The 25,219-nt window shown below is 38.3% G+C and overlaps 1 protein-coding gene across 1 annotated transcript in view; it reads left to right on the top strand.

Annotated features, from left to right (window-relative positions):
* Dchs2 (dachsous cadherin-related 2) overlaps positions 1–25,219 on the top strand; it is a 221,502-nt gene that overhangs the window by 184,413 nt on the left and 11,870 nt on the right. The window contains exons 15-17 of the mRNA XM_005400929.2: positions 10,163–10,276; positions 17,365–17,576; positions 20,904–21,055. Of these exons, the coding sequence (XP_005400986.2) occupies positions 10,163–10,276; positions 17,365–17,576; positions 20,904–21,055 (478 nt within the window). The remainder of the gene's footprint in view (positions 1–10,162; positions 10,277–17,364; positions 17,577–20,903; positions 21,056–25,219) is intronic.

Below are 25,219 nucleotides of genomic sequence, written 5' to 3'. Positions count from 1 at the left end.
AAAAACACATACTTTCCTCAAGGTTCTCCCATTTTGTAATGTACGGTAGGATTTCTTTCCGTGTAAAAGGCTAAATAATATTCTATGGCATGTTTATACTACTTTTGATTATCTTTTTTCATCAGTTGGTAGACATTTAGCTTGCTTACCACACCTGTGAGATATTGTGAATATTGGGAAGTGGATACTAGTGTGCATCCTTTAGCCAGAGATCTGGATTTCCTGTTGCCAGAGATCAGTTCTTTTAACTGTAGATCCAGAATTAGAATTGTTGGATCATATGGTAATTCTATTTTTAACTTTTTGAGGAACGTCCGTACTTTGTCCCGTAATGGCTCTACCATTTTACATTTCTGTCAACGGTGCACAAAGATTCCAGTTTTCCTGTATCCTCACCAACAGTTTTTCTTACGGTTGTTTTTATAGAAGCTGTCCCAGCACATACTGATACTACACTGAGCTGATACTACATTGGATAATATGGACATTTCAACAGCGTGAAGCCTCCCACCACATCTTTCCATTTATTTGTGTCTCTGATTTCTTTCAGCAATGTTCTGTAGCTTTAAATGTATACATCTTTTGTCTCCTTGGTTACATTTATTCTTGAGTATTTTATTCTTTTTGATATTGTATATGAAGTTGGTTTTCTAATTTTCTTTGTGGCTTGCTCTTTATTACTACGTAGAAACATAATTTTCTTGTGTTGATTTTTGTGTGTCTGCCATTTTGTTGAATTTATTACTTCTAATAGTTTTTTTTGGTCTCTGAGATCTTCAGGGTTTTCTACATAAAAGATCATGTTTCTGCGAATAGGGATTTTTCTTGTGTAATTGCACTGGCTAGGACTTCCATTGCTAGGTTGAATAGGAAGTTGAAATGGTAACAGTGAGCTTCTCTACCTCTTTCTTAATCTTAAAATAAGTGCTTTCAGTTTCACAGCAGTGAGCCTTACATTAGCTATGGGCTTTTCAGATATGTGACCTTGGTTATGTCGAGGTTGTTTCCTCACGTTTTTAGTTGGGTTTGTGTTTTTATCAGAAAAACACTTAGATTTTGTCATATGCTCTTTTGTCTGTTGAGATGACTGTCATATTTTCATTCTTCCTTTGATGAATGTGATGTACTACATTAATTTGTATTCATATGTTGAACCATCCTTGAACTCTGGGATAAATCCCACTTGGTCATGGTGTATGGTCCATGCAGCATGCTGTTAAATTCTACATACTAGTATTTTGTTGAGGACTTTTTGTATACATATTTACATGGATATTGGCTGTAGTTTTTTTTTTAATGGTATCAGCAGTGGTGGAAAAGCACCGTTAGTCTCCTAAAATGATTTTGCAGGGTTTTTCCTCTTCCATATTTTTGAAAGAGTTTGAGAAGTATTGGCATTAATTGTTCTTTAGCTATTAGAATTCCCCTCTGAAGACATCTGGCCTTGGATTTCTTTATGGAGAGATTTTTACTATTGATTCAATATTATTAGTTTAGGTCTTTTCAGATTTTCTATGTCTTCATGATTCATTCTTGGTAAACTATTCTGTTTCTAGAAATGTGTCGTTGCTTCTCAGATATCTAGTTTCTTGGCACATAATTGTTCACAGTTGTCTTGGTATCCTTTGTTTATTTTTGTGGTGTCGGTAGTAATGTCTCCTCTTTCACCTCTGATTTTTGTTATGTCCTTTATTCAGTTATTCTAAGCTAGAGTTTGTCGATTTTGCTGATTTGTGAAAGAAAATCCTTAGTTTCATTCATCTTTCTCTTTTTCCTTTTTTCTTTCTTTTTTTTGAAGGGGAGGCTACCAGGAATCTAACTCAGGACCTTGCGTTTGCCAGGCAGGTGCTTATGCCACTGAGCTATATCCCTGGCACATCCATCTTTTTCTCTTGTGTTTATTACCTAAATTTAGCCTGTCTGCTTGAATCTTTGCTAGTTTCTTCCTTCTACTAACTTAGGGTTGTTTTTTCTTTTTGCAGCTACTTATGGTGACATTACTTGTTGATTAGAGATTTATTGCTTTCAATGCAGGCATTTTCCATTAGTCACTTCTCTCTCAGGGCTGTTCTTGCTGAGTCCCATAATTTTTGGTATGCTGAGCTCTTGTTTTCATCTCCAGATATTTTGTAATTTCTCTTTGTATTTATTTGTTGGTGCATTGGTCATTCACATATTTGGGAATTTTCCAGTTTTCCTTTTACTAATGAATTCAAGTTTCATTCTATTGTGGTTGGAAAAGATTTTGGTATGATTCCAGTTTTACTAAATTTATTAAGACTTGTTTCATGACCTACCATATGAGTTATACAGACAGTGTTCTGTGTGCCCTGGATGAGAATGTATGTTCTGCTGCCGGTGGGTAAAGTGTTTTGTGTATGTGTATTTGTTCCAACTGGTCTACAGTATTATTCAGGTCCTCTGTTCCTTGATTAATCTTCTGTCTGGTTGATTTATCAATTATTGAAAGTGGAGTATGAAAGTCCTCTCTTATTTTTGTATTGCTGGTTCTCTCTTTTATTCTGTCAGTGTTTACTTCATATATTTCGACCTTTTGCCAGTAGATGCAGTTATTTGTAATTGCTGTAACTTCCTGGCAAATCGATCTTTCTGTTAGTTATATAATGTCCTTCTTTGTTTCTTGTACTAGTTGTCAACTTGAAGTCTGTTTCACGTGGGATGAGTATGTCTACTCATGCTCTATTTTGGATAGAATTTTTATTTAATATCTATTTTCACCTTTTTACTTTAAGCCTATGTGTGTGTCCCTATATCCAAAATGAATAAAACTTATTTTTAAGAATCCATTAAACTACTCTCTGTATTCCAATTCTATGAATGCCTTCATATTTCCTTTTGTGCCCTTTCTGTTGGTATTTCCTTTGTGATTACCATGAGGATTACGTAAACCATCTTATAATAATCTCATAGAACTATTACAAACCTCAACTTCAACTACGTACAAAAACTATGCTCCTTTATATCTTCCTCAATACCTATACATTTTGTTATAACTGTAACAAATCACATTTGGTATCAGTTATCATAGTTTATAGTTACTTATTTTTATGCACTTTTAAATTTTATGCTAGAATTAAAGTATTATTTATGCAGCACCATTATAGTATTAAAGGATCTTATGTTTTTTACATATATTTTACTAAGAGCTTTATATTTTCACTTGCTGTGTAGCCTCCTTTTGTTTAAGGAAACTCTTTATTATATCTTCTAAGACATGTTTAGTGATTATAAAGTCACCTTTTGTTTGATTGGCCACATCTGTTTCTCCTTTATTTATGAAAAATATTTATTTATGAAAAATATCTGTATCTTCAATATTTGACAGTTTAATTATAGTGTGTGTTTATGTGGACCTGTCTGGGTTCTCTGAGCTGCTTAAATCTGAATTTCCCTTTCCTTCCTCAAATGTGGGGTAGCTTTTAACCACTGATTCTGTAGCGGTTATGGCAGAATGTCGACTTGATTGGCTTGGGGTACTCACCGGGGGTGGGTGGAGCACACTTCCAGATGTGTATGTGTGGATCACCGAGGTCTGACTGTGGGTTTGATGTCTGGTCCCTTGCTCCTTCCTCTCTGGCACTGTTCCCTTGCTTTGCTTCCTGGTCACCATGAACTAAGCATCTTACTCCACCATACCTTCCACCACTATTTTCTGCCTTGGAGCCAGCCAACCACAGACTGAATTCCCTTAAAATGTGAACCAAATTAAATCTGTCCGTTAAATTGTATGTGCTGGTATTGTGTCTAGCAACAAGGAAGCAGACCAACGCAGCTTCCTTTATTAACCTGTCTTCTGGTCCTTTTTCTCTGTCTTCTACTCCAAGGCTTCCACAGTGAGTGTCTCGCTCTACTTGGTGGCGTCCCAAATGACCTTTGGCTTTCTTGGTTCCATTCTTTCTCTCTGACTTGGTAATTCTCAATTATATGCCTTTAAATTCAATGATTCTTCTTCTTTATCTTGTCTCCTAAACTCCTTTAGTGAAATTTTTAATTCAGTTATTATATTCTTACGCTCCAGAACAAAGTGTATTTCCATCAGTTTCTAGTCCCTTATAGGTATTCTCACTTTGTTCATGTAGTTTTCTGATTTTGTACGATTTTGTCTCTCTGTGTAGTGCACTGATTTAAATGATTAATTTGAATTTTTTGTCAGATACTTCATCAGTCTTCATTTCTTTAGGATTTATTTTTCTGTAGGTTTCTTTTGACCCTTTAATTTGGTCATGTGTCTTTATTTCTTCCTACGTCTTGTCAGTGTTTGGTGGGAGTTCTGCATTTGAAACCAAAACCAAAACAAAACAGCCTCTTCTGTCAGTCCCCACAGACTGGCTCGATACAGGGAAGACCTTCGCCAGTAATCCTGGCTGGAGACTCTGAGGGTCTCTCAAACCCTTCCTGATGATGCGTTTTCTCTGAGTTTGTGTGTGTAATTTACCTGTCCCAGAGGTTTGCCGTTTTCTTTCTCAGGAGTTCACGATCTTTTCCCCTCTGCTGTCTGTCTGGATACTTCAGGCTCTCTGCACTGCTCCAAGCTCCTGCATTCTTGGTTGTTCTCAGTAGCCCTCCTGGGCCTCAGAAGTGTGCAGCTCCTTCTCTGTCCTCTGAGTCAGCCAAGATGAAAACCAGCTCTTTCCCCAGCGCCCCCGGCTGTAAAGTGGGGCACACCTTCTACTCTCTTCTTGCCCTGCTGACAGAGAAGCTGTGAGTTGGGTGTTTATTCCCAGCCATACTGAGGTATGACAGTTTGTGCAGAGCTGGATTCAGAGTGACATCAAATGGCTTTCATTTACCATACTGAAAACCAACTAACTATTCGTGGTTTTGAGCTTGCCTAGAGCCCTACAAGTTCTCAACTGATTTTTCAGTTCTCACGAATGCTTTTTGCAAAATATACAGTTGTCAGTTCAGTTTTTCTGTGGAGAGAAAGGTCTGAGGCCTCCTATTCTGTCATTTTGCTGATTTTGCGCCAATAGTTTTTTTCCTCAATGATTAAAGTATGTTTAGAATTTCAATGATTAGACATTTAAGAGATAATAGATATTGCAGACTTATCCAAAGGTTGGATAAATCTGTTTCTCCAATCAATTATCAATGAGAAATTTACCCAAGTATTTATAATGATTACTGATTTTTATAGTCCTATAATGAAGATTAATTGTTGTAAGTTGTGCTTCCAAACTGAAAATTCACTTCTGCTATGGGTGCCATTAATTTTTAATGTCTTAATTTTGTTTGTTTGTTTGTTTGTTTGTTTGTTTTTGTGGTACTGGGTTTTGAACTCATGACCTTACGCTTTCCAGGCAGGCACTTACTCCGATGAGCTATATCCCCAGCCCCTTTAATGGTATTTTTGTAAAGAGAAAAACAAGAACCTTAAATATGCTATACTTTCGTATATGCAATTGTAAGCCTAAAGTGAAACACAAAAACCAAAAAATGTAAAAGATAAATTGTTTTATATAGTTCACTTACATCATGGTTATTGAAGGTACAGTGGTAGTCGTTTTCCGAGCTTACCATTTCTACCTTATGTGAAATGAGTAGTAATTGTAAGTTTTATTTACATGCCCAGAGACAGAGATTTATAACAGCGTATACAGTAAGCAAGAAGCTAGAAGGATCGAGCCATTTAGTTATTTCTTATTTTTCTCCAGGAAATTCTCAGATTCAAACTTTGTCAGAGAAAGAAAATACATACACATTTTCAGCTTTTTGCTAACTTTAGCACCAAGTTTGAAGCAGTTTCCCTAAATGAAATTCTGTTGCTGTATAATTTCACTTGATAGTATGAACTTTTTATTTGCAGTAAAATAGGATTGTTTCCTTTGAGAGGGGCCACATGTAATTTTCCTTCACAGTTGTATACTCATCTTTGTTCTGTCACACACAAGTGATCTCCATGTTTTCTTTTGTAATTGACTATATAACAAGCATCTTAACCCATGCCAAAAAAAAAAAAAAGACCATCAACAAGATCATACATCCTGCCTGAATAGCTGTTTCTTTTCTTACTGAGATATTTAAGAAAATATGACAGGCCAGTTGAAATAAAATTTCCTGTGTTTAAAAATAAATTGTATCAGGAAGCCCAGAACTGTGATTGAACACTGAAGATAAAACATTACACTACTGTAAAGGCATGCTCCTACCATTTTATATTAACAACATGCCTCTGAAATGCAATAGAATAAGGATCAGAGTATAATGCAATTTGAAAGAGTTCTCAACATATGTAGTAACTTGATTCCACTATGATTGATTGAAATCCATTACTTTGTTGCTTAGTGACTTCATAACTGGCTTAAAAAGAGCAACCTCTTGGAAATCTTGATAAATGATTTTTAAACTTTTTTCACACTTTACGTTAAACGTGATGTTTCTAAGGAGAGTGATATAGTCAGCTCGAATCTTCCTGTTCTTTCTCCATCACAAGTTCTATTTTATGCTTTTTTTGACACTGAGTTCTCACTGAAGTTCCAGTTTTGTGTGCAGTATCATATACCTTTTTCTTTAATACCTATAGTAATCACTGCATTTCTCTTTGATTATTAAGCATTAAAAAGATACGAGGGGAAAATTCTGTCTACTCTAGAGCTTCTCCTTTTTTTCTGTTCTTTTCAATGAAATTTTCTTAAATATCTAGAAAAAATAACCTATCAATTTACATTGGCTTAAATATCATTTTCACTGCCATATGTAGCAGGGTGAGTTTCAAGCATGGATGCCTGGCCCCATGCAGTGATTCATGGAGAGGCTTAACAATGGAGAGATCTTGAATCAGTGCTAGATTTTACAACTGCAGATCCCACTATCTGATGTAATACTGCAGCATGGAGTTGTTGTCTTCTGTAACTGTTAGATGAGAGCAGTCCTGTAGGCAGAGACCAGCATTTTTCTCTTTTCTGAGTCTAAAACGTCTCCGTGTCTTTTGTTGCTCTCTGTCTTCTTTTTTTTCTGCTTCCCTTTGTCTCATAACCATTGAGCAAATGCTGTTTACAGTGGAATAAACTTTCAATACACAGCACCACGCTTTGCTTTTAAAAATTAAGCTGAGCAAAATATGGCAACTATTCCAGATTTTAAGTAGATGAAAAACTTTAATTGTACAAATGTATGGGATACAGCGTGATAATTTGGTAGATGTATACAGTATGTAATGATCAAATTAGAGTAGTTAACATTTCTGTCTTCTTAAACTGTTAAAATTTCTGATTAAGTTAACAACTGTACATATCTATGGGATATAACATGATATTTTAATACATGTATAAAATATGTATTGATCAAATCAGGACGATTAGTATATCCATCTCATTAGCAAGCATGCAAAGTTTTAAAGACAAAATTAATGTGTGCAGTTATGGAAGTATGTAGATTACAAATACAGCGGTACCTTTGTTCACAGACTTAATTTGTTCTATGATTTTGTTAAAAATGGTCACATTTGTGTCTGTGCAGGAAAGATAGTGCCACAGTCATGTTTGTCACCCAGTGCAAAGTTGGCAAACTAGAACAAAGTTTTGCCAAACGCTTCTGTTTGTGAACCAACCTGCTTGCAAATGAAAGCGTCTGTGAACCGAGGTACTACTGTATGCGGGAAATTACCTCTGCTGTTGTGGAATTTAGTCCAGCTTAATCAAGGAGATGAGAATCACCTTCAGTACAAGTCTGAGGGTGACAAATAAGTAGCACACATAAGTGCTAAAAGGCTGATAACCAATAAAGGAGACCTTTATTTTTCCTGTGAGACAGCAAACCAGCAGGCTCCTGTGAGACAGCAAACCAGAACTAGAGTCAGGATATCGCTGCATTGTGCACAACCCATCTGATGGCATTTGTTGTCTAAATTAATTATTTTCCAGCATTTAGGAATTGGGAGATTTCCCATGAAAGTAAACATGAATTTTCAAGCTTCTCCTGCAAAGGCTCACGTCTTAAGTATCCTGAAGCCGGCTGCCCCTCCAGACAGTGATGAAGTGCCTTGGGCACCTGAGGCACCTCCAGCATTCTCTGTCTCCGCCACCATCTGACCTCTTCGTTTTTCCACATGCTTTGCCTTTTCACCCAAAGGCATTAGAGTTAGTGAGATCTTCCATGAACTCATCTCCGACATCATAGCAACTTCTCTTCCCTTTTAAGATGTTTCCTTTCATTTTAACTCTTTGCCTTCTTACCATCATCTTAAGGCCAGCATTGTTGTGCCGTCAGCAGTTGAGGAGACTCCTGGAGAGCTTCCTCTGCCTGTCTCCTCCCGGTCAGTACGAACTGCATACCTTCCTGTGGAGGACCATCTGCATGACTCTTCCTGAAAGAAGAGCAGTTATCTCCATTTTAGCTAAACCTGGCCCTAGTTCCATGTACTGATATGGAAAGCACTGGCTAGGACTTTTCCTTACCCCTTCACCTGGCTTTAAGCAATGCAGATCAGTCCAGCCTAGGTGCTGATGTGTAGTCTTTGAAGCAAAGATGACAGGGCAGTGTTTCCCCACCCCCCATAGCTCCGAAATAAAACATGTGTGAGCTGAGGCGGGATGGAGAGCGGTGCTCCGCACTGTCAGCTGGGATCGAGCCTCAAGATAAGAAGCTATGACTTCCAGAGCATAAAAGATTACACATTAGGACTGAAGCACCAACCCCAAAACATTACTTACCACCTTAATTGTGTTATTCAGATTACTCTTTCTCATATGCTTCTCTCTGCATATTGCAGAGGTGATTTCAGGCCTCCTACCTAGCCCAGCTCACAGCACTCACCTACTTCCCACCATTCTCACAGATGCGCATCCTCAAGCCACTCCCTTCTTCATGAATAAAATCTGGTTCAGTCCTGGATCACTGCCTTTGTTCAGATCAGCCATCATCGTAGCTGGATTTAGGATCCCTGGGCTCCCCATAACTACAAATACGCATTAATGTCTTTATCCTTGCCATGGTTTGCACTGGGAGTGATAGATTGGAGTTAATTCACTAGAATTCCAGTAACTTTCCATAGGATTACAAATATAAAGTTTCTGGGCCACGACAAGGACCAGCAAAGGTTCTCTATACCTGTCTCTGCAGGTGACATCCTCGGGGAGCAGAAGACAGTAAGAGGAGAGGTGTTGTCTTATAAGATCAGAGTATAGAGTGGTTGCCTCAAGTCACACACCTACAGTCAGAAGACAAAGGGCCAGTGAGGACTTCATAGGGAAGTTGCTCAGGAGTGATGGGTGAAAAGAAAACACGGAGCCAGGGAACAAAGACGAATTAAAAAGAAGGGTGGACATGGCCACTAAGCACGTGAAAAAATGTTCAATATCACATCAGGAAAATCAGAAGTAAAACAAGATATATCACATATCCACTAAGATGGGTAAAATTAAATACCAGTGGACATGAAGCAACTGGAATTCTCAAATGTTTCCAGAAGGAATGTAAAATAGAACAACCATTTTGGAAAATAGTTTGGCTGGTTTTTTTACAAAGTTAAACACATATTCACCCTAGGCATTTACTCCTAACAAATGAAAATGTGAATCCTTGCAAAAATGTGTGCTTAGTATTCATAATAACTCTAAATGAGAATCGATTATTGCCTATTGATGTCATGGTCTTCTTAGATTGCATAAGCACACTCTATTATGTCGGCATAATAACAACATTGACTAATGACGCATTTCTCAGGAATTATTCTTGACCAAAACATCATTAGATGGTACATAACTGTAATAAGAAAAAATTTTTCTATTATTCATGGTATTACCTTTTCTGCTGCTTTTCCTTGCTTAATGCTGATATATGTAATACCATTTTCATTTTTGTTTAGGACTGCCTTTAATATTCCTAAAGTGCTGGTCTGCTGGTGGAGATTTTTTTACTCTTATGTATCTGAAAATGTTTTTATTTTCCCTCCTTTTTAAATATGTTTTCACTAGGTAAAAATTCAAGGTTGGCATTGCTTTTCTCTGTATTTCAGAAAGGCTACCCCATTATCTAGCTTGTGTAGTTTCTGATGAGAAATGTGCTGTAATCTTCATTTTTATTTCTCTATGTATAATGTGTATGTTTCCATGGCTGTTTTTACATTTTTTCAATTTATTACAAGTTTTGAGCAATCTGAAAAAGAATAAAAATAAGGATTATTTTTATCTAATTCTCACAGGTACTTCTGTTGTGACGGTAAAAGCTTTTGCTCCTGATGCAACTGGGGGCATTATTAAATATTCAGTGTTCAGTGGAAACAGAGATGGAGTATTTTCCTTGGACTCCAGTTCAGGTAATCCTTCTCTACCTGACAGTAGCTTTACTTCTGCTCCATTGAGGGTTACTAGTAACAAATACTTCTCCAAAATTTGAAGGGTAGAAATTGTTAAAGGTAAATAATTTATAAGGTAAATGTGAATTTTTTTTTTATGATAGCCGATGAGAAATTGTGGAAAATCCAGAACCACCCATATATCGGTTTATGTATATTCACTAAGAGTTCTATTCTAGTTATTTCCAAATTAGACAGTGTCTATCCAGCCCTTTGAATTTTTGAAGGTGAATTAGCTTTTACTTACAGTTTACCAACCTATATGGAGAAATTTTGGAGGTCTAGTAGGGAGATCATGGTAGTGAGTTTAAATTGGAAATAAGCACACATGCCTAGCCTGAGGAAATTTTAATTGGAGGATCTTCTAACTCACCACTGAATGTCAACAGTGTAAAAAAAGGGACAGCTGGAAAAGTTCTTATGTGGTGGTAAAGGAATTACTTCCAAATACAGCATTATTAAATTTAAGTTTAATAAGACCATTATTCTGTTTTAAATGAATACCAATTGATTATTTGAAACATGCTTTTCTAACAACTATGTAGTAGACATATGTCTATTGCTTCATTGTCAAACCCCAAGAAGTTTGTAGAAATTTCTGTATTGACTTATAGCTGTCATATTTATTCTGTACACCTGCACATGGGAAGAACTGTGAGGGACAGTTTCTCAAGTCAGTGCCTCTTCATTGGCATGGTGCTCTGACTTTTTGGCCCATACAGACTTTGGTCAGGAACCTTTCTGAGGCTCGGGATGATGTTCTTCATCCCTCATCCCAGGGCTGAGTTACAGAGCAACACAGGAAGCCTCTTGGCAAAAGACTGGCGAGCAAAATTCTTTGTTTCTCACTATCCAGGTGTCTAAGTCTGTTGGAAAAGGAAGTGGGATTAAAGTGTTTAGGAAAAAAGCGAACAGTAGAATTTTCATTATTTTCTCAGTCTACCCAAATCCTTCAGTCATGTCACCCCTAACATGTCCCTGGTATGGCCTGTCTCCTTGAAATTTCCTTATGAAAATACAGATAAAATCTACCTAGAGTCAGACCAAAGAGAGCACACACAAAAATCTATTTTTAAATTAACTATAGTGAAATTTATTTTTAAAAATTTTTAATAATATCTACAAGATGATGAGCTAAAAAACAGTGGACGACAGAAATATAAAAGCTCATGCACTTGACACTTATCTTGAGAAGTAAGACGATACTAGAACTTGTGGAATAGCCACATCAAGCTAATTAACATGCTTTACTGCACATCTGTCTTCTTTTTCCTCAGAGGTAATCAGAAACTTGAGTTTGGTATTGATCTTAACTTTGTTGCTCTTGTTATAATTTTTCCACAGGGTTTGAATCCCTAAATCACGTTTTCTTTTGTCAGTCATCTTCAGAAATAAGACTTTGCTAGAACTTCAGGAGCCACTGTGTGCTGTGGCAGCAGTCATCACAGAATCATCTTGTGTACCCTTCTGAACCTCGATTGTCTGGTTCAACATTTTACTGACTTGTGGTGAACAAACCATCCCACTTTAAAGAGCAGTTACAAAGAATGGTAGCACCTGTGTGTATGTGTCTTGTTGGATTTAGCCTAACTACTTTACACTTTCTTTTGGTAAAGTAGGTGAAAAATACCTTTTTTTGACTGCATGGTTATGATGCTTCAAAGTGACTTTTGTCTTTTGATTTCTGTACTGAGAAAGGTTGCACTCTTACTGATTCTGACATTTTTCAGTACATTCAACATAAACAATCATTATCTGAAAATGACAATTTTCTCCTCTACTTGACATAGAAATGGTATAGAGTTTTTATTTTAGTAGTTAATCTAGTTATTTTTACATATATAATTAAAATCCAAAATGAAATAATATCCCTTCCCTGAATAACACAAGGGATTTTATCTCTAAATATTCATTTTACAGTTTTAATATAGTTTTATTTCTTTCAAATTAGGCACAAGTTGTTTGTTAAAGACTTATTAGCTTTTAACTTAAACTGATTTCTCTTACATCTCAGATTTTCTGCTGGTATCATCTTCCTTTTATGTGAAATATCTCTAGGGATTTTGGATTTTGGTATTCATGAATTTCTTTAGTTGTTCTTTGTTATGGAAGTATATTATTTCTCCATTAATTTTGAAAATAGTTTTGCAGGGTACAACAATCTGGATTGAAAGTTGTTTTCTTTCAAGACTTGAAATACTTCAAACTCTTCTTGACTTGAGGGTTTGTATTGAGAAGTCTGCTGTGATTCTGATGGGCTTTCCTTTATAGGTGATCTGTTTCTTTTCTCTAACAACTTTTAATATTCTGTTCTTGTGCTTAATTTCTGGGATCTTGATTATTACACGTCTTGGTGTAGATTTATTTTGGTCATGGCTGATTAGACTTCTATATGCCTCACTTATCTGTATGTCAAATTCTTTTTCCATGCTTGGGAAGGTTTCTGCTATTACTTCTGTGAACACTCTTTTTATGTCATTTCTGCTGACTCCTGTTTTTTCATTGACTTGAGTTAATCTTATGTTATTCTTCTTTGCATCACCTTTTTGCCTTTGAATTGTTTTTTTTTCCTGGTCCCTAGTTATTTTTAAGAGGTTTTTCCTTTCATGATTGCTAGCCATGATCCTGTCTTCTGGGTCTAATATTCTATCTTTACTTTCACTCATGTGGTTTTGCAAACTTTCAACTGAATTTTTTTTCTTGGACATCTGTTTAAATCTGTTTCATGCATTTGATTTCTTTCCTATGTTGGGCATTCATGGTTTCCATCATTTTTCTATGCTCCTCTAATTTTTTTTAAATCTATGTCTCTATGACTACACTGGATTTGCTGAGGAAGTTCTTCATTATAGTTGTTATCTTGGTTTTTTTGTTTTGTTTTTTTTAACCTGTGATATTATTCTCATATGATTTCCTCTATAGTATCATGGATCTGTTTCTTTACTTCTGCTGCTATCATTTCATAAATTTCAGGTGTGTGGTTTCCATTTTCCTCTATCTTGTTGTCCCCTGGGCTAAAACATCTTCATTTAATCCTCATCTGGTATATATTTTTGCTGATCTTGTAATTCTAGTCTCACAGTTAATTTCTCTCATAATATCTTGTATCACTATCTCCTGAACTCCCATTATTTCATTAAGAAATGGCATTCATTTATTTCTTTTGTTGAAACTCCAGTTAGATGAATACTGGGCCAAAAGACTCTCTCCTACATCACTTTTTCATTTCTTTGTCTCTTTTCAGTCTAATGAACTATATTTTTTCATTTTCAAAAGTTATCTTTGGTTCTTTTTCAACTTGTCTTTTTCTTACAAAAAAAAATCTTTTGTCCCTCGCTCATGTTTCCAAGACTGTTTTTATATATTTGAAACATTGAGCTGGGGGTCTTGCCCAGGGATAGCACAGTGATCTAGTGTTTGCCTCGATTTGCTCTGCAAAACACATGTGTAGAATTCAAAAGTCTTAGAAGATTGATTTTGCTGCCTGTGTATTTGCCTGCTAACATTCATGACAATGTGTTTCTCTGTGATTTTTGTGCTTATACATCGTGAACTTCTCACCATCTTTTAAACTTTTCCTTTGGGTATCCTTTTAAACCAGGATTGAATTTGTCCCCTTTAAGAAGAATTTGCTTTCTCCTCAAATTCGCCTGGAGACATCATCAAGCAGAAACTAGTTTAATTCTTCATTTTTTAGAAAAGATATATAACTAAGATAGTATGGCACCATAAATTCAGGGGCTTTTCTCATCCTTTCACTTAACACCAACATTTAAAAAATTTGGTTTTCTGTGTATAAATTTTTAGTGTTTTTAGAAATATTGATCACTTATTTAAATCACTTATTGATCATTTATTTAGCCTTTGGGTTTCCAACTATGCACCAATTTTTCCTGTTGTCCCCATAACTACTTGTAGGGATTTTTCCCCTTGTTTTCCATACTCTGTACAACTCTCAAAGGTGCATCTCAAGGTAGGAGGTTACAATAGAACCCACCAGGACACATATGGATGTTTTAGTACCTACTCACCTCCCAGGATTCCTGTTTTCAATCTTATTCTCCCCTCTGGGGAACCCTTACTTCTGTAACTCAATAATGCACTTCAGTGCACACATATACACATATAGAGCATTCACATATATGCATACAATGTATCAAGTATTTTGTTTTCATCATGACAGTCATCCAAGTGTATTCTTTACCATACAACTGTCAAGAAAACTTTTGTGAAATTTTATATTAAATACATGCTTCACACTATCTTTAATACATTACCACTAAACTTGTTTCAAAGATACCTAACATAAGTTATATGGATGTGTGTATTTTAAACAACAAACCTACTAAAAGAGAAAATTTGTGCGTGATAAACTAATAAAATTGGTCTCTAAAATTGTGCTCACGTTAAGGAGCCTTATTCCTGAGTTACAAACCTAAGGTTGACTTTTGAAAAGTTTACTTTTGTAAACTTCATGCCACTTTGGATTAGAAACATCTATTACCATCTAAACTAGCAAGAATTTAGTGTTTGACTAAGACTGTGTATGTAAATAACAGATGGTAATACTCAGTCCATTATTGGGTAGATTGACATAAAACAAAAATGATCAAACTTTCAACATTTCAAAGATGTTGTTGTAGCAGGAGAGCATTTAAAAACCATTGGATAACATAATTTGTTACATTCTGCTTTGGATTTATGCAGATGCATATCCACAGTGTATAACTGAAGTGACCTGATCATGTTATCCAGCATTTAGTATTTGAAGAATCTTAATCTCATTTTGATGTGTATTGTATAACTTGGACAAAAGCTATTGAAGTATCTATATTATAAGGAAAATATTACTGCAGTTTTGTTCTCAAATTGTAAAACTGGCATATAACATGTGAGAGTGATACTTGCAAGGCTTCTTTCTTGCTCTAAAAAATGTGGATTTATGCCCATACCATGTGAGAGTTCATTAATACTCTCATCTCACTAATGATTATGTCTTTGATGTCTCTGGGAAAAATATATGTGTATCATCAAAGGTAAAATGTAGATTTAGTAGGTGTTCCAGCCTTGAGTCATGTCTCAGACTGCCTATTGTCTTCTCGAATTGCATAACTTTCACAGCATGTGCCAGCTATTACACCAAAAATAAAAACCAAGCAAGGAAAACATTAGCACCGTAGATCCATTCCAAGTGCAAAATTCCAATTATCAAAGCATAAACACAGGCCTTTTATTAAAAATTCCACTTTGATCTGCACCATAATTGGCGCATTTTCTACTGAATGACACTGGCAGTTTAGTGCTGCATTTCTATTTTATTTTTCCTGTACAAACAGTAACACAATAGCATGATAACGTGATGTCTTGTTTGGCAGAGAGCTGTGGACCCACCTCAAACTCATGGCTCCTCTGCCATTTGGGAATGCAGGTATCAGTGCTTATGTCACAGATAGCTAATAGTACCAGCTACTTTCAGCAGTCCATAGAACACATTTTCAATGGTTTTGCAGTTGCCCCAAGTTAGAGCTCCTTTCTCAGCCATGTTGGACACAATGCTCTGTGGCTTGTGCAGGAAATTTGGTCCTTGTGCAAAATTAATACTTAAATCTGAGGTCAAAAAATGATAGTGAATTCATGACACTTAAATTTTGTAGGATATTGAATTCTTATGTAAAATAAAATATTTAGTATTTTTTGATCAGTAAAACATAAGCTATGCAATCTTCTTTCAAACACTCAATGTCAAAGATAAACTATTAGAACAGGGCATAATTTCTGCCAGTATCCAGATAATTACCCGATGGCTTGAAGTTTTTTTGGACTAGCTTGTTTATCTGTTGAAGTTGGTTCACACAGAGCAATAACAGCCCTATTTAAAAGAAAAAGATTCTTTCACCAGAATATCAAACTCTGTGTATTAAATTTTCTTTCTAAATTCACAATTTACAGAGCTGTTAAACCTATACCGTAGCCTGTGATGTAAGGACAGACAAGTCTGGGTAAAACTTCCTGAAACCTACACATGAAAAACATGACATGTGCACCTTATACCACTTGCTCAGAGATGCCCTGTAGGTCACTATTAAATCTCCCTGTCACAGAAGAGAAGCCCTAGCTTTCTAGGACCTGAATGATTTGCTCCAGGTCACAAGAATTAGTAGGTGATACTGCCAAGCGATTCATCAAAATTAAGTAGCCAGCACTAGGATTTGTTCTTTGTATCAGGTAAATCTCTATTTCAGAGAATTTCTGACAGTGAACACCCAAGTAAATAAAGAGAAAGAGGAAGGGGGAGGAGGGAGGAGGAGGAAGAAGAAGGAGAAGGAGAAGGAAGGGGAGGAGCAAAAGCAGGAGGGGAATGAGGGGGAGAAGGAGGAGAAGGAGCAGAAGAAGAAGAAATTGGTTCTGACATTTTGTTCTAAAATGGAGGAGAAAACAGAGTAGAAATGTAAGAAGGAAATTATATGACAGGAATTTCTAAATTTGGAGAAGAATCTTGAACATGGCATCACTCCCAAAAGTCCACTTCTCTAACCTGGCAGCATGTTTTCATATGAGGGTATGAGGGTGGGATTGAATCCTTCTCTAGGCCAGAGTCTAAACTAGCTATTGGGGAACTGAGGCAGGGAACAGTCCTCACCTTGGGGAGCTTGTGAATAGAACAGGTAAGCAAAGCCATGAGGCATGTGCCCAGAGGTGCAGGCAGTCTGTGAGAGGGAAAGAGTAGCTGCAAGGAGCAGCTGCAGTGGAGATAGAGCGATGCTGGAAAGATCCACTTGGCAGACGTGGTGATGGGCTGACTCTAGATAGAGGAGAAGGGTGGTTTATGAGCGAGTCCCCCAGTCTCAGCCACGTCATAGATTCTTTTCCTCTACCTGTTTGAGCTCAGCAAACAGATGTTAAGTTCCCAACTCTTTTCACAAGGACACAGGTCAGTGGAGAGGGGAGCTTTCGACAGGCAGGTGAGCACATAAAATAGCAGTGATTTGAGACATTTTAAAAATAACTACATCATTTTCATTTTTTTTCTTCCATGGTAATAAAATTAGGACAACTGACTGTGAAAGAACCTGAATTCCTTGATTTTGAAGTCAGGAATGAAGTACAACTCATCATTTTAGCTGAAAGTGGTGAGCATAGAGCCTACGGCAAAGTAGCAGTATCGATACAGGATGTGAATGACAATGTTCCACGCTTTGATCAAAGTGTTTACCAAGCATCAGTGTCTGAAGGCCAGGGCTCCAATGCCCCCGTCATACAGGTAACAGAAATGTGTGTCCATGGTGTGTGGGTGTGTAGATCATTATAGAGCAATGACATCAAAATATGCAAGGCTTATATCCAACACATAAATTTTAAATGTCTTCCAGATGTGTACAGTGTTTGATGGATTGGATAAAACTCTTGACTGAATGAAATCGGAAATTTCTGCATGCACTCTTCCTCTTCCTTCAGTGTTCGTACCTGGCCACTGCTTTCTCTAGGGACTCTGAGAATTGTCGTGGGGACATGGCAGAGACACAAAAAATAACTGGACTTATAAATGCGTACAGTTTAGTGGAGAACTTGGAAATGCTTTTATGTTAAATGTAACATATCTAGTTTTACGGAGCACCATATAATTAATATATATTAAGCTTGCATTCAGTGCCAAGAGAGAAAAGAGGCTAGAGACCCAACCTTAACCAAGGCTCCACAAAAGAATGATCTTCACACCAGGTCTTAAAGAGTAAGCAGCTGTGTAGACAGATCTGAGAATCTGTTTAGTGGGCAGATTCATTCCAGCTGTGATCCCCTCCCATCTTCGATAGTTTCTTTATCTGCATCAAAACTGGTCATATTTCCTCTTTCCTTCACCGTTGAACTTAGTCTTTGCGGTCTTGAAGTTGGACATCAGAAGATTTGCAACTCCCTGCAAATCTGCAGAGGATCAGCATAAAACCATCTTGCTGGCGAAGTGAGCCATGGAATAGGATAGTCCTTTTGGCCTGTGGAGTTGTGCTGATGTGATCAGCAGTTCATGCACAGATTTATATCATGGGCTTTCTCTCTGGCATAGGGTATGTCAGGAAATTACCTGACATGATACTACACTTTCCAAACAAGACTATCAATAGTTCTTTATTGCCCAGATCCCTTTTTCTGAAATATATACATATATACAAAGACACCTTCTTTTTACATGAAGGCCAGTTCCTGATACATAAGTCTTCCCTGTCAGAGGGAATCAGTACACTCAGAAGTCTTGGAGGTTCATCTCTGTGCCCCCCACCCACACAGCCCAGCACATCCTCTTGGCTACTACTGCAGATTTATTTTACCTTATAGATGATTTATTTTATGTTATTGCTGCAGTCACCAGCCTGTTATTTCTTTACTACTGTTTCACAAAGACTGGGATGTTTAAGAAGGTAAAGTCATTCACTGGCCCAATCTTTATCACTGGGAAAGTGAATGGCCTCACCTTCTTGAGGATGGCAGATGGCCCCGTTCCAGTTTGTCACCAGAAGATCCCTGCACCATGGCCTGCAGCATTGCACTTCTCTGTCCCATGTGTTGACTTGGGTAGGATCAATGTGCCCAGGCCAGAATAAATGCATGGGAAGACTCCCTCCAAGCCGGGTGCACCAATGGGACCCAGCCCGACTGGATGTGGCTCCAGCTGTCGCACCCTTCTGGAAGGTCAGGTCAGAGGCATGCACTGTGAACTGTGCTCTTTTCATTTTTAGGTCTTTCAGTGTCTGGGCAGCTAGCAATGCCACTCTTTGTCCAGTTAAGGCAGAAACAGAAGGCCCTGGAGGCCATACCACCTGAAGAGGCTCCTTCCTATTTTGCCACGGCAATATGCACCCACCCTCCCTTTGGTTACAGTGAGACCAACTTCCTTGAGGATCTGGCCTCCTCTGTAGGGAACAGACTTGGTAGGATGGTCGAAGCACCGGCCCAGCCCTGGCCCTGCTCTGCCAGTGGCGGTGGGAATGGCCTCTGTCTCAGACACACAGCTGTTCTCTCTCTGGAATGGTTTCCTTAGTAGTACGTTTGCAGCACATGCTGACTGCATTCCTGCTGGGGAGTTGGTTCTGGTTCATAGCTCATCCTAATTCCTCCTCATCCCTTTCCTCTCCCCTGCCCTCTCCCTCCATCTCTTAGTCCCCTTCCTTTTTACAAAAGATCTACCTCTCTTTTTCCTACCATCTGTCTTTCATTTTGCTCTTCAGTTTATTTAGGAGTTAGAATCTTGAGTGAAGAGACATCAAGACACAGACAAAGTAGAGCTCGTCACACTGACGAGTCTAGGACTCTGGTTCATGAGTCCCAACAGCTGCTTAGGTTCTTGTACCCACCAGGCACTCTCACTGGGGCACATTTCTGCCCTTGTGAAGTTAACCACCAAGGACACGTGTTGTCAGGCACCCCAGACTACCCAGATTTGCCACCGTGGGAAGCCTACTCCGTACCACTCTTTAGCGTACAGCTCCAAGGGGCACAATGGATCTTATCTGCCCCCACTTGGGGACTAGTGTCTCTTCCTGGCAATTCCAAAGGACAATGTGAGTTGCTGCTTTTCCTTTTATTGTTGTTGTTGGTTTTTTTCCAGTACCAGGAATGGAACTCATGACCTTGAGCTTGCCAGGCACGCGCTGTGCCACTGAGCTAAATCCCCAGCCCCGAGTTGCTGCTTTTCTATACCAAATAGCTGGCTTGTGTGCTGTCCTGATGAGATCCGGCGTGCTCCACGTGGCCCCCAGAGAACTCTGGCCTCAGGGTGAAGGGTGGATTCAGTGGGTGAAAATGAGAAGCAAAACCCATTAGGTCATGAGCATAGCATCCAGGAGAGAGATGCAAAAGGCATGAGCTAAGGCTGAGGGTCACAGAGAATATAAAAAAATTAATATTTAACAGACCTAAAACTTACTCTTAAATGAGATCTTGAATCCACTTACATGGTTAGCTCAGTGGTTAAAATTTAACACAGACAGAGCAGTATGTCTCTGGGAACAATGTTCTAAAACCTTTGTTCCATCTCCAACAATACTTTGATGACTAATAAAATAACCAGGATCTAAATTTGTTAGCAATGACTGTAGACTTTGTTTTATTTTTTAAAGATCCCTTTAAATTGAAACTTTAATGCACTGTAAAAATTTGCACCCAGCCTATTTTAAAGGTGACACTATAAACAGAAAAAAGGACAAAAGGAAAAGATATTCGCTATATAAAGGTTTCCTGTATTTATCACCTTTTCTTGATGTAAGCATGAATCAACAGAGAATACTAGAAATTTTACATTCAAGAAAGTTAGGTATTTTTCCAGTAATTTTTTCCTATTGCATAAAATTATAGCTCAACATCCTGTGAAAGCTATTTGGAAATCCTTCGGATGAGTATCCAGAAAATGCCCCCTCCTACCACTCACTTTATTATAAAGTTAAATGTACATTACAGCTGCTGGTTGGTATCCTTTTAATGACTGTTTGTAAAATGCGCTGAGCAATTTGTGTTTTTTTCACAGCGCATTCCTCCGACAGTAGGCTTAGCCCATACTGCAGATTAAATCTTTTCTAACAGAGGAGTTGGTTCCGCCTAGGTGAGGGCCACCGACCTGGACAGCGGGCTGAACGGCCTGGTCGAGTATTCCCTTGTCTCGGGCAACCACGGAGACGCCTTCCAGATCCACGCGCGGAGTGGGGCGATCACCTGCACGGAGCCTCTGGACCGCGAGCGCGCCGGCTCCTACAGGTGTGTGCAGGGCGCCTGCCTGTCTGAGCTGCATTTCTGTCAACGCTGGTGCTTTGGGCTTGCGTTCCTGCTGCGCGAGCTGAGTTGTAAAGGGTGCTTTCCCTTCGATCCAGCTTGCGGTCAGTATGTCCTTGTTGACCTATTAAACTTGTCTTAGATATTGTTTGCTATTTGACAGAAGCGATTAGACCAATTCTAAGATTTTATGAATGCGTGACGCTGTTAAAGACCTGGGAGCAGGCACTAAGAAGACCCGGGTTATGACATGCCTCTCCAGCTGCAGCGCCCCCTGCAGGCGGCTGTTGTTACTGTTTTTAAAGGCAGTGAAAACTGAACGGCATTTCTCCTTTTCATTCTGTGCTCATATTTTGTGTCTGGAAGCACAACCTTGCCGCCAGCGTCCTTTCGGCAGTATTGCATTCCAGTGGAAATGATCGTATTAAAACCGTGCTTTCAACATGAAATTTTTTTACCAGGAGTCCAAGGTGCCAGAGGAGAGGGTAATAATGTTATAGTTCTGCTAGGTATTTAAAGTCATTGTTATCAAAGTCTAGACCGATATACGGAGATATTTTTATAGCATCCTAATCTACAAAAGCAAAAGACTCTAAGAAGCCCAAAATGTCCATGTATGGACCCTGCTTAGAGGATAATGGTACAACCCTTCCGTGGAACACCATGAAACTGAAAAGGCAAAGGTCTATATCTGCTTCTTAAGATAGAGCACTAGGGTACTTGACTACGTGAAGGAAAGAGCAAGGCACACCAGCGTGCTTACTGCCGCATGACCATTTAAAGGAAAGTGCACTCATACTTGCTGTACTGTAACGTGGTCTGTTTCTGGAGAGACAACATACAAATCTGGGGTCAAAAACAAGCTTGGCTTTCTTATTGTACGTTTTAGCAAGCATTGTACCTGTGTTGTATTTTTATGTTTTTCTCAAAGGCCTTTCGCACAGAGTACAGTGTCTCCCTTTATCTCCTGGTACCTCCTTTGCATTACTAATCTTTATCTTTAGGGTCACTAGTGAATAAAACCTGTGTTTCTTGAACACAGGCCTTTCTGTACACAAGAGTCAATCTGATCATGGAGATGACTTCTGAGTGACTATAAGGCGCGTAGTATATGCCACGTGGATACACTGGAGGAGGGGATGGATGATCCACATCTTGGGTAGGACAGAGCAGGGCAGCGTGAGGCTGCATCCTGCAACAGTATCCTCACGGGGCTAAGCACTGAGAGCTGATTAAAACGGAATGTGTTACTTGGTGGATTAGAAAAATCTCCCAGTTTTCAAAGTTTAAGTGGGTTTGTTTGGTTAAGATATTTCAAAACATTGAAAAATACTTAAAAATATTTTTAAAAATTAAAACCTTAACCTACATTAAATATTAGGAAAATTTTAGTAATACTTTAGAGTAATTCAGTATTGTATTTAACATGTAAGTGTGTTCAACCCTCTTCTCACTGCACTGTTCCTAAAGGTTTAACAGCTCCCCGTAGCATCACAGGCTGGGGACCAAGCATTCAATACACGGCCATTGGGGGAACATTTAGGATCCCAACTATAATCATTTCTTTTTCAATGAATGTTTAACCTCCATAACCTCCTCACAGTTCAGTTCTCTCTTTATTACTGTTTATCAATGAACCAATAATCAAGTTCACATTGTATGACTATATTGTTTTCTTCATAGCCAGATCATGCTATGTCATTTTATTTATTTGTTATGTCCTTGTATTTAATTCCTTATGCGATCAGCTCTGTTGTCATCCTCATCTTTTTTTCCCCTCCAAATGCCTCTCATAGACAGTGTTCTGTTTTTTCTTTTTCTTTTCTCTCTTGGAAACACCGTTCGTGCTACTTTCCATCCTGCTGGTCCAGTGTAGATGGTTTGGGTCACTTAGCACTGTGAGGCTCACTTCCCATTGTCACTGGGTTTTGGGGTGCTGGAGGCTCCTTCTGGAGGTCGTCTCTAGGTTCTTTCTGTCCTGAGCAAAGAGTTAGTCAAGACAAGTGCAGATGGTAGCAAAGTTTTATTAAAAGTAAGAAAAGAAACTGGCTCTGTAGAGCAACTCTGGGCCAAGTAAAGAAAAGAAGTGCACCCTACAGGGCGTGGGTGGCCACGTGCAAGAGAAAATGCAATGGCAAATCTCAGTGTGGACCATCTTTCTTGTATCACCTACTTTTCAGGCTGACATCAGATCTAAGCAGTTTTATCAAAAACCTGCTCTTCTCCAGAGAAGGCCAAGCGTAGGGCTTTGGGAACTGTTCTGCCCATGTGTCCCAGGATTTTGTAATTAACAGGCACGCCTACCTCCCCAGCAGCTTTGCCACGTCCTAATTTCCTCTCTCACCGACTTTGATTTACTCCTCCCCTAGATTGGGCCCACAGTTCCTGATTCCCATGTCTTTTGAAGTTTTTTCTCTTCCAATATCTTTGTAGGCAAAGGTTCCAGAGGAATGTGGATCCTTCTGTAGATGAGAATTATGTTATCGTACTCTTGCATGTGATATATACAATAGATACTGCAGAAATTGAAAACATATTTAGAATTGTGAAGGCATTATTCTTTTTTCTGTGAGATGCCAGTGATGCTGTTCTGTACAATTTTAATTATTCTACTTTGTATGATGTTCCTCTTCTGTGAAAGTTTCAGACAGTTTTTATCTATTACATTTTATAATGTGGTTACATTCTTTGATGTGGGTCTCTTGTACTGAATGTTTAGTTCTCTTTAAATAAGGACACATGATTTTTCTATTTGCATACATTATTTCATTGAGCATTTTCTCCTCTCTGTATGTTTTTATTTTCTTTTTTATTTTTTGGCTGTCATTGTTTGTTTGTTTTTTCTGGATCTTATTCAATCAGACGTGACACTGCCATGATGAATTCTTCATTAGCTATATTTTATTTCCTACTTTGCAATTCATGTTTGGCTATTGGTTTATTTTTGTTGTTTTATTTCCATGGAGTATTTCCTTGGCTTTAACCTTCTTCTTAATCATTCTTTTTTGTTCTCTATGACACATTGGGGAAATACTGTATGTATATTTTTCTTTGAAAAGCTTTTTCATGGTCTTTCATCTTTTTCGTGGTGTCTTGACCTTTATTGATGCACTGGCTTCTGATATCTCTTCTCCAAGGACATTCATTAGTTATTTTCATGTTTTCCTTGCACCTTTCCATGTCTTCTCTACTGGGTTCTTGTCTCCTCTTTGTCAGTTTTGAGCTCTGTTTTCCATGCTGGAGGTTTTCTGTAAGTAACTGAGGGTCTCTGGCTGTGAGTGAGGTGATCATGAAGTCACTGTTTCTCTGTGGGGGATGGAGGAGCCGGATCAGCACATTTCACTTCCAGATAAACCAGAAGGGACATTGGCTGCTTTCCAGCTGACGCAAGAATGCCAACACAGGAAGATTAATTTTTGTGGCACTGAGTAGTGAAACCAGGGTTGCTAGGAACAGAGCTACATTCCCAGTTCTTTTCAGTTTTTTTCTGAAACACAGTTCCCTAAATCACTAAATCACCCAACCTATGTTTGAATTGACAATCCTCCTGCCTCAGCCTCCAAGAGTTCTGGGATTATAGGTGTGCATTACCATACCTGGCCTTTGCCATGTCTTGAATCTCCCTTGTTTGCCTGAGGTAACTGCTCATCAGTCATCTTTGTCATCCTTTGAAATTTAACAGACCTCACTTTAGAGAAGTTGTGGGTTCATAGCAGAGTTGAGAGGAAGGTATAGAGAGTTTCAAACATGCCCTGACCTGCCATATGCACAGGCTGCCAACAGTGGTGCACTTATTACAGTCAAGGAAGCTACACTGACATATCATTATCACCAAAATCCATAACTTGCAGTAGGATCCACTTTTGTTGTTACACTATTTAAATGCATTTTAATCTCTGATTATCTCTAGCACATTCACCATAACCACTCCTTACTCCACTTATATCTTCCAGAAATTTTGATACTTCTCACCCATCCTACCCACTAATACCTTGTCCCATTTCTTTTAGCCTATGGTTACATATTATTTTAAATTTCCTTGTCGTCACTGGAGTTTAATCTTGGGAAAAGAGGCAGTAAACTTAGAAGGCATCCTACCATCTTCAAGGAGAAATCATAGTTCCTTTCAGAAGTGTTACCAGTGCTGGC

This window comes from Chinchilla lanigera, unplaced genomic scaffold (assembly GCF_000276665.1).
Source record: "Chinchilla lanigera isolate Chin_1 unplaced genomic scaffold, ChiLan1.0 scaffold00070, whole genome shotgun sequence".
NCBI classification, from domain to species: Eukaryota; Metazoa; Chordata; class Mammalia; order Rodentia; family Chinchillidae; genus Chinchilla; species Chinchilla lanigera.
The sequence above is the reverse complement of the archived record's forward strand: the minus strand, read 5'-3'. Positions and strand labels throughout refer to the sequence as shown.